Raw genomic sequence first — 11009 nt, 5'->3', positions numbered from 1 at the left:
CTGCTGCATACCACCTCTCGGGGCTCCACACCCCTTCATCGAGGTAGGCCCCTGAGATGGTACTGGGCCAGGCCTGCGCGAGGGGGGAATCGCGCAGGACCAGCAGATCTGTCCTGGAATACATCACCAAGCAAAGCGATGAGTCCGGCCGCAGGAAACCCAAGAAATGGGGGGAGAAGCATAGTCCTCGTGAAGTCAAGTAATCCATTTAGGAAGCCGCTAGGCCGCGTCCCTCGCCTCACAGGCCATGGCCAGGCCACCAGATCTTCCAGGCCAAAGCCAGGCCGCGCACCCTCACCGTCAGATCTTTCCCTCAGGCCGAAAAGCCAGCCATCCATCCCTCAGGCCAAAAAGCCATCCATCCATCCATCCATCTTTATCTTAGTAGTTTAAACAAATTTTAAACAAATATCCAATTTAAAATATAAAACATTTGAAGGACATATTCCATTGTTGTACTTACATTGCCTCAAACAAATGCAGATATTGTTCATCTCCACGACCTCCTTCTACCTCATGATCCAATTTTAAAATTATTTCATTTTCAAACTGTTTAGAAGAGGAAAGCAAAATCATTAAGCAGAGCACAAATTCTTTTTGGAACTTATTCCTATAAAATTGATAGCTTTTATGATTCTCAAATGTACATCTCCCAAGTGTAGCACATAAAAGTCAAGTAAGCGTGTATGTTTTTTTGAAGAGGAATATTTCTCAAATTAGCACCAGGGTTGTAATGACATTAAAAGGAATATATGATTTCATCACAACATACTGAAATTTATGTCTGCGTAAACAATTAGATCTTAGAATAAGCTCATAATATTTCAGGTACAATAAGGTATTAAAATACATTGCATGTATGCATTTGAATTGGTAACAAAATTCTAAGATCATTAAAATATTCTAAGATGATTAAAAAACAGATTTTGGATATCTATCTAGACTGACATTTCTTCTATCTGTTTTTAAGTGTTCAGGAAGTGAATTTCAAAATGAAATGTATATGAATAATCTGGATGAGGGGATTGATGACACAAAGTTGGGAACTTTGGCTGACACTGAGAATGACTGAATTTGCAGTCAGAATCTAATCTGGATAGTTTGGAAAACTGGAGGGTTTGTAGCCCTACATCCAAAGACTTGGGAGTGAAAACTGACAACAAGCTGAATGCAAGTCAGTCAGGTGAGACATCTGCTACAAGAGCTGACATCCCAAAGATGCTTTTTCACGAGGCAGCTGGACTTTCTTTTTTGTCTTTGAAAACATTTTGCTTCTCATCCAAGAAGTTTCTTCAGCTCTCTGCAAGAGCTGACAGTTTTGGGCTGCTTCAGAAGAAACGTAAGTTTAAGGTAAAGGGATGTCAAGTGACTATAGCTATCTACTTAGCCTACCTTAGATGAATTGTGCATGATCCTGGACATCACATTTCCAGGTTAGAGAATGGCAAGAAAGACTATACAGGAAATTGGGAATTTGCCCTATGTGGACATGCCCAAAGAATTTCAGAATACAGATTTTAAATAGTCAGTAATACTTAAGGGAGACAGGAAAGCAATCATAAAGGGAAGATACAGGAAAGATGGCAAAGAATTATTTTCCCATGACCACAGAAATTAAAACATAATGGATATAAGTTGTGCTTATCAAGATTTTATTTAAATATGAAGTAAACTTTCAGCCACTTCTCATTAATCATTATCCTCCGCTCTACAAAGGATCGGATTAGTTGATACTTGTGATCACTTTCCATTCTACAGTTCTACAATTTATTATTTTATGGAATAGAAACCTTCTCACATTCTTTTTAACATTACAGAAAACAAATACACTGTAAACTATATGCATGCACATTTATACCACAAAAATGATATTATATCAGGGACAAGACACACTGGTAGTACATACTGGTTTCTGGAATATGAAAAATTAAGGTCTCATTGCTAAATATTTTGCTATTGATTTTTATCGTCACAATTTTGGCAGTTTGGAGAGTTTACATACACAAATAAAATGATATTTTATTTTAGGGGTTTGGAGAGCTGGAAAAGAAAAAGAGAAGTGAGATATTCCAGCTATTGTCCAGAAATTCTATGGGCACCAATACAAATATTCCATGTATATGATTGTTTCAAAATCTCAAGATAACTTTTCATTATAGGTTCACGTTAGAAGGCTAACTTTGAATCCAAAGAATTATTAGATCTCTTCTCAAGTCTAAGCTGATGACTGATCAGATCCTTGAGAAAGTCTGAACACCATGTATTTATGACAGTAAGTTGGCTGTAGTTTTTAAGGCATCATGTGACATTCCTGGACACATATGTTCTATGCTGCTTTAGACACAAAGCCAGATGTGTGACTTTGGGCCGGTCACTTTTTCTCAGCTCTAGGATGCAGGCAATGGCAACCCACTTCCAAAATTGCTGCCAAGAAAACTGCAAGAACTATTATGTACTGAGAAGAAAATAGTATATGAGAATGATTCCAATATTAATACCTACTTACTAAACAAAGTGATAAAAATAGCCATTTTAAAATGAGAACACAAAATACTGTGACTTATAAAATAATTTACTTCTTTGGATAATATTATATTGAGATCTTTAAAAGGTCAATTTGCCCAACTTTAACTAATTTTGACATACTACTAGTACTAATTAGTTTAACTAATTTTGACATACTACTAATTTTGATATACTACTACAACACCGTGTAAAAGAGAATTCAGACAAATCAGAAGAAAAAAAATTGTTCAGTATAGCATGATAGATTCTAATGCATTCCGCTTACAGTTTGATAACAAATGTTAGGTGAGCATGAAGCTTAAGAAACATTTAAGTGAAAATGCTAGCCTGTTTTGCAAATTAACCTCCTCCTTCTACTGTTATGAAGTTAGGTTCTGAATTTAAAATCTATGTTATAAGAATGAAAAAAAATATATGCATTTCCTGTGGAGAAGGGAACACAGGTATCTCAAAAACTACTCTAAAATCAAGAGCTGGGAAAAAATGGATACAGTAAATCAAAATGACGCCTGGATAAAAAGGATTTTGCTTTAAACTTCTGAAGCACTAAATGGTAATGATCATAGTATTGTATAACTCTTTTTAAGTAAACCTCACTTGAGTCATTAGCTTTAATTGTTGATTTTTAAAAGCTAGTGACTTTATGTGTTTAGATCCAGCGACTAGCGACATTTGTTATACAGTTACACCATATGAGCCAATTTGATGAAAATATTACATGAATTGGGGTGTTTTGTTTTTTTTTAGATTTGCCCTTTCTGTCAATGCCATTTGATGCACCAATGAATCCAAATATGGTCCATGTGAAGCTATTTTGCTTCCAGCAGTTTTTGCCCAAATCACATTTCAGTGAAGCTTGAAAGTTCAGAGAGTGACAAGACATCACTTAACTCTGTATGTCTCATAATATTCAGGTGATAAACCTGGGCTCTACTTGGAAAACATCTGGCAGCTACATATGTGACAGCAAAGGTCTGTCCTCCGCATGAGAGCTTCTATAAGCACAGTTTTGCTCAAAACTTTAAAAATAATGTAAGGCTCCCAGTACATTTTTGTACACTGACTTGAAGATCCCCCACACAGAATTATTTCCGACGATGTCTGTCTACCATCAGATGTGTTTGATGAAACAAAGCATTATTCTTCTCTAAATTTGCTTTGGAAGATTGGGAAAACTAGATGAATGTCTAGGAGAAGACTAAGAAAGAAAAATGTCTATATACCACACTGGGTGAATTGAATACAGGACAGGAAACTGAATACTCAAGTGGAATGAATTAGAATTAAAAATGTGTAAAAACAGCAACATAGAAATTTAGAAAAACAAGCCCACCCGGGAAAGAGTGCCAGATTTACACAGCCATTATGTGTGTGTGTGTGTGTGTGTGTGTGTGTGTGTGTGTGTATGTATGTAGAATATTTTATTAGTTTTCTAATTTTACAATTAAACATTTAAAAAGCAATGTGGTGGCTGGGTAGTCAATAATTCAATAACATACATAAATCTTTAGCACAAATCTCAAGTTACAACATCAAATAATTCCTCTCTTTTTCCCTTAATATCTACTATCTCATATTGAGCTAATATAGTTCTTATTGTTATCAACTAAATAAAACCATCTTTGTTACATTTATCAATAGTTTTTAGCTTATACATATCTTAATTGTGTTTGCATTCAATCCTTATATACAATCAATGTCCTGTTATTGCTTTTTTTCCAGGCTTTAATTTCCCCTCAATATTCAAGTTAACATTTGGTATATTATAATTTCCAAGCTTTAGGTGACCAGAGTTTCTCTTATTTCAACTTCTACATTTTTCCCTTTTTATAACAAAATCTAAAATTCTAAATACACATCTTGTCTATTCGCATATAATCTTATTCTATTTTCTAAAAGTTATCTATTTTCTAAAAGTTTCACCATATTAAACCAAAAGTCTATTAATTTTATTACACATCTTACCTATTCAATTATAATGTTACTTTATTTTCTAAAAATTAGCTATTTTCCACCATATTCAACCCACTAATCAATAGTATAAAATTCCCTCTACTAGATCAAAACCCAATTTCTTTCAGCCTTACTCTGACTTTTTTCCTTTGCCAACTAACCTTCCATGTCCATGCTTTTGAATCCTCAAACATTCTCCCTCTATTATTATATGTATTATTTGAAATAAGAAAGACCATTTAATTACAGGTTTTTTTGGAAGGACTAGCCCAATTGTATTCATTTAATTTCCTCCCTATTACTCCAATTTCCCACAATTGTCCTGATAAATTTATCTTCCATTCAATCTGTTCTTCTTCCTTTTCCTCAAATTTCTTCTGATTTATATAAAAAGTCTTTTCCATTTTCAATGTTGCCCACCCGGGAAAGAGTGCCAGATTTACACAGCCATTATATTTTTAAGTGGTAAACTAATCTTGCTGTTTATAAGGAGATGCTTGTGAAACAGTGCTGGAAGCAAAAGCTCATAAACAGAGCAATAAGTCAGCAACTTTAAAAGACAAATGTTTCCTAATGCGCTAATAAAATATAAGTTCAAATTCATAAGAAATTTCAAAATAATTCTGTTTGTCTTTAGATTAGTATTAGGACTATGTTGATGTATCTAGTATATTACAGGGTCAAGTGATAACAATTTTAGTCCTGCAGCAAGGGGAAAGTAAAACTATTAGAAAATGAGAGGAATGTGGTTTCCTGAATTGGGGATAAAGAGAATAAAGAGCTATGTATTCAAATATGTATCTGAAACTCTTATTATTAACAACACAAGGGGAAAAAAATCCATGGGTTTAATAATTATATAATTCTACCACTGAAACATGGGCTAAACAGAAACATTTTCTACACAGAAGCATCTAATTCGCCCCCCCCCCCCTTCTTATTGCCTAAACCAGAGGTAGGCAACCTTGGCTCTTTTCTGACTCGTGGACTTCAACTCCCAGAATGGGAGCATGGCTGGCTCAGGAATTCTGGGAGTTGAAGTCCACGAGTCATAAAAGAGCCCAGGTTGCCTACCCCTGACCTAAACCATCAGCAATGCATTTCCTTGGAGTAATTTGAAACTTTCTGATCCTTGGCAAAAACCAGAACGCTCATTCTCCCAGGCCTTTTAGAATTTAGTCATTTCTTAAAATGAACCTTGTAATAAAGCTTTTAAACTAATCTAGCTGCTTTTTCTGCTCGGACTTTTATTTTTATTTTGCATTTTTACTTTAACATAACTGCATTTTGATTTTAAAGGGCTGTAAATTGTCCTTGAAAAGTGCTGTTTTGAAGGACGTCCCATAAATAAATAAAAATGCAAACTCACTGAGCCAGTCATCTTTTTTTTTTTTTGGCACAGAATAAAAATCATTTGTGTTTAGTGCTAAATCAGGTGTCAAGACCTGATACAGTACTAACATCTACAAAGCAAAAATCGGCTGGCCAGAGATGTTTATCTGATTGTAATAACAATTAGTAAAGATCAAAGTCACCAAAGGTGTATCACTACCGGATACTCTCCATTTTACAATGTACGGAATGGAGAACTTTCTCCAATTACTTCATTTTCCATGCCCATTTACTTTATCTTCAAATTTTAATTATTCTTTCCATAATGCATTGACCTGGTGTCATTTTTTTCTGACTTCTAATTTTTGTTTTTTTGCTCTACCAGTTCTTATTAGAAGAACTTTATATAGGGGAAGGAGTGGCAGAATTTAGGAGCAGAGTTAAAAGAGGGATCAGCCTAGAATCTCTACATAGCCACAAGTGGACTAAGTCCAATCCCACCCCCTGAATTCCGTTTACTCTTATCTATCTTCTAGCAAGTGTTAATCTTTAATTGAGCCTATTCCTGTGCATAGGTATGAGTGGCAATAAATCACTTGAATTAGACCTTCAAGTGTAGATCTGATCTTTTGCCCTGACACTTTATCCCTTCTACCCTGTCTGCTCCCATACATCTTCTCTCAACCTCCTACTTCCATAAAATTGTCTTTTCTAGTTTGTAGAACAGACAAATGATTTCTTCCTCCAATTAAACCCTTTTTGCGGATGTGCACTGATTTCTGTGACTCCTCTCTCTTTCTGTCCTCTCCTTTCAAGTTTGTCCTTTGTGAGTTAGACTTTACAATTACAAGGCAGGATGCACTGCATATCTAAGTTCTATTCAGCTCTTCAGATACCCTTGATGTTATTAATTATCCTAGTCAGCCTCTTGTCAACAATATGGAAAATGTGTCCTTAAGAAAACAAAACTGCTAAGGCTAGCTGGCTTTGATAACAGGTGACAACCTTAAAAAATGATGCTGTCTCTATATCTCACAAACAACAAACCTGTAGACTCCCCCCCCAAATAAATATTTCAGGCAATATCTTGATTGACCATGTTCTTTATTTGTTCTAATCCAAGACCAACCTTCTTCAGATCTGCTAGTCTAATGCCTGTGACATACACACTTACCTTTTCCATGGCTTATTAGGCTTACTTTTCCTGGTCATTTTTTCTTTGGAACTCACTCACTTCCTGACAACTTTTATATCGAGAGATGCTTTTATTTTTAGGAAATAAGACAGTAAACAGATTAAAGTACATATTCTGAAGCAGGACACCAAAGAGGAGGAATACATATTTCTGTATTTTGTTGCAGATGTGCCTGTTAGATTCCATTTTCTTTTGCCTGGAAAAACTCTACCTTTACCTGATTAATTATGAGGATCAACTACACAATTGAATGCATTTGGGTCAATATAAAAAAGGGGGGAAATGACATTGCCATAGGTGTATACTATAGGCCACCCAACCAAACAGAGGAAATAGATGAACTTTTTGCTAGTCAGCTAACTAAGGTATGTAGGAAGCACATCACAATAGTAATGGGGGACTTTAACTACCCTGACATTCAACTGGGAGACAAACTCTGCATCAAGTGGAAGATCAAACAGATTCCTGACAAACCTAGCTGACAACTTTGTCTCCCAAAAAGTAGAGAAGGAAACTAGGGGATTAGCCATTTTGGATCTAATTCTCACTAACAGAGATGAAATGATAGAAGGTGTTGAAGCCATAGGAACTTTGGGAGGAAGTGATCATGCAATATTGGAATTCAACATTATGGAAGCACAAGCACTAGAACACAGTCAAACTAGAGTCTTGGACTTCAAGAGAGCTAATTTCAATAAACTTAGAGAGGGTTTGAGAAGGATTCTATGGACGAAAATCCTTGAGGGAAAAACAACTCAAGATGCTTGGGAAATTTTGAAAAGTGAGATAATAAAAGGCCAGTCTAGCAAAATATCAACAAAGAGGAAAAATAACAGCTCTCAAAAGAAACCAGCATGGCTGCACAAAGAACTCTCTGATCAATTGAAAGATAAAAAGGACAAGTATAGAAAGTGGAAAGAGGGACACATAACTAAGTCAGAATATCAGCAAATAGCCCGAGCCTGCAAAGACGAAGTGAGGAAAGCTAAGGCTCAAAACGAAGTAAGGCTTGCGACCAAAGTCAAAAATAACAAAAAAAGCTTCTTTCAACATGTAAAAAACAAGAAAAAAGTGAAGGAAACGATTGGTCTATTAGTGGGTGAAGAAGGTGACAAGCAACAGGGAGAAAGCAGAACTATTTAACTCGTTTTTCGCATCTGTCTTTACACAAAGGGAAAAAGCAGACCAACCTATCAAAAATAGTGCCATAAAAAACAGAATAGAAACACAAGTTAAGATAGGCAAGAAAATGGTAAGTGAGCACCTGTCCAACCTAGACGAGTTCAAATCACCAGGACCAGATGAATTATACTCCAAGGTTCTCAAGGAACTGGCAGATGTGATCTCAAAACCACTGAACTATATTTTTCAAAGATCCTGGAGCACTGGGGAACTACCAGAGGACTGGAAAAGAGCTGATGTAGTTCCCATCTTCAAAAAAGGGAAAAAAATGGATCCAGGAAATTACAGACCTATCAGCCTGACCTCAATACCTGGGAAGATTCTGGAAAAGATAATCAAACAACGAATCAGCGAACACCTACAGGCAAACCAAGTCATTACTAAAAGCCAACACGGGTTTGTCAAAAACAGATCATGCCAGACAAATCTTATTGCATTCTTTGACCAAGTGACAAAATTAGTGGACCAGAGGAATAATTTACTTGGACTTCAGTAAGGCATTTGACAAAGTAGATCACAACCTACTACTTGATAAGATAGAAAAATGCGGATTAGACAGCATCATCACCAGATGGATCCGTAGCTGGCTGACCGGCCATACTCAGTGTGTGGTCCTCAATGGAACCACATCTACATGGAGGGAAGTGTGTAGTGGGGTGCCCCAGGGCTCTGTTCTGGGCCCAGTGCTCTTCAACATCTTCATCAATGATTTGGACAAGGGGATAGATGGGGAATTCATCAAATTTGCAGACAACACCAAGCTGGCAGGAATAGCCAACACTCCAGAAAACAGGCTTAAGATACAGGAGGATCTGGACAGACTTGAACACTGGGCACTATCTAACAAGGTAGGTTCTACATTTAGGCAAGAAAAACCAAATGCACAGGTATAGTATAGGGGTACCTTGCTCAATAGTAGTAACTGTGAGAGGGATCTCGGAGTCCTAGTGGACAATCATTTAAATATGAGCCAGCAGTGTGCTGCAGCTGCCAAAAAAGCCAACACAGTGCTAGGCTGCATTAACAGAGGGATAGAATCAAGATCACGCAAAGTATTAATACCACTCTACAATGCCTTGGTAAGGCCACACTTGGAATACTGCATCTAGTTTTGGTCACCACGATGTAAAAAAGATGTTGAGACTCTAGAAAGAGTACAGAGAAGAGCAACAAAGATGATTATGGGACTGGAGGTTAAAACACATAAGGAAAGGTTGATAGAATGTCTAGTTTAATGAAGAGAAGGACGAGGGGGGACATGATAGCAGTGTTCCAATATCTCAGGGGCTGCCACAGAGAAGAGGGAGTCAAGCTATTTTCCAAAGCACCTGAAGGCAAGACAAGAAGCAATGGATGGAGAGAAGCAACCTAGAACTAAGGAGAAACTTCCTGACAGTTAGAACAATTAACCAGTGGAACAACCTGCCTCCCGAAGTGGTGAATGCTCCAACACTGGAAGTTTTTAAGAAGAAACTGGACAGCCATTTGTCCAATATGGTATAGGGGGGTTCGACTTGTTGACCTCTAAGGTCCCTTCCAACATTATTATTATTATTATTATTATTATTATTATTATTATTATTATTATTATTATTATTATTATTATTATTATTATTATTATTATTATTATTATTATTATTATTATTATTATTATTCACAAAATTCAGTTGTATTTTTGGCCTTTCTTTCATTAATTGTAATTTGGAGATGATTATTACTGAAATCACAATACTTAGAGAGTGGAACTTTATTCTGTCTCTCTCCAATTGAGATATGAACAAAAATGATTCTTCTTTCTTCTGTATTTCTATATTTATCAAATTTATTAGCCACCCATCTTCACAGAGAGTAACTCTGTATGGCTTAGAGAAGTTTTTTTTTTAAAATGGCACATTTACATAGCTGCCCATCTCAGTGACTTTGGCCAATGTATAACAATAAAGTAAAACAGTAAATAAATAAAAACAATCATTATTAAGAAATATAAAGCAATCATTGTTAAAAATGCAAGTCATTGGATGTAGGCAGGAGAGAGTTGATTAATGAAAGAGCTATCTAAGAATATTTCACAATCCCCAGGGGCCCCAGGCTTGAGGACCAAACCAAGTCTTGATGGACTTATGGAACATTAGCAGGGATGGAACTAATTTCACTTTTTTTGGGTGGGGAGAGAGAGAAATACATATTCCATAAGGCAAGTGCTATAGGAGACTCACCACCTTGGACTTGTCAAATATAAGTCCCTAGCAGATGGACCCAAAGCATGCCCTCTCTGCCAGATGTTTTCTTTACTACCACTGAGAACTTTGCCATTAAGCCTTGTAACCTGGACTAAAGAAATCTGTTTTCTGCACATGGAAGGCTTCCGTCATGGTTCCAATAGATGAGACCAGTAAAGCAGACCTCCAATGAAAGAGGTTTCCTTAAAGAACACATTTATTGGCTACAAAGTATCAGCACAGTCAAAAGTGAAACCAAGTCTGGAATTCCCTCTCAAGCATGACAATGTCACAAAGTTGAACTTCCCACCCCAGCACTATGTCATTATCCACGTTCCTCAATAGAATACTTTAGCAGACTTTCTAACAGAAGGCTCAGCCCGCCAAAAGTCAGACAGCAATGATCTTGGTTCCCATGGGATAATTTATTGTTTAGTCTAACCTTAAAACCACTCATCCCTCCTCCCAGTACTGTGGCAACCGAAAACGAAACAAAAATGGCTTGAGCCAGGATCGTTGCAGTGTTGACAGCTTCTATTAGTAGTGCCTTCCCTTGGGCTGTGTAATAGATGAAGAGAAAGTCACAACATATGCAGTGCAAC

General features: G+C 36.6%; 1 protein-coding gene across 1 annotated transcript in view; it reads right to left on the bottom strand.

Moving 5' to 3' along the window:
- The window catches only part of LOC107285398 (dedicator of cytokinesis protein 2-like), a 99141-nt gene that overhangs the window by 53683 nt on the left and 34449 nt on the right, over positions 1 to 11009 (bottom strand). Inside the window, exon 7 of the mRNA XM_015813578.1 lies at positions 464 to 549. Coding sequence (XP_015669064.1) covers positions 464 to 549 — 86 coding nt within the window. The remainder of the gene's footprint in view (positions 1 to 463; positions 550 to 11009) is intronic.

Source organism: Protobothrops mucrosquamatus, unplaced genomic scaffold (genome assembly GCF_001527695.2).
Source record: "Protobothrops mucrosquamatus isolate PMUCROS unplaced genomic scaffold, P.Mucros_1.0 scaffold172, whole genome shotgun sequence".
NCBI classification, from domain to species: domain Eukaryota; kingdom Metazoa; phylum Chordata; class Lepidosauria; order Squamata; family Viperidae; genus Protobothrops; species Protobothrops mucrosquamatus.
This window is presented reverse-complemented; position numbering and strand designations above follow the sequence as displayed.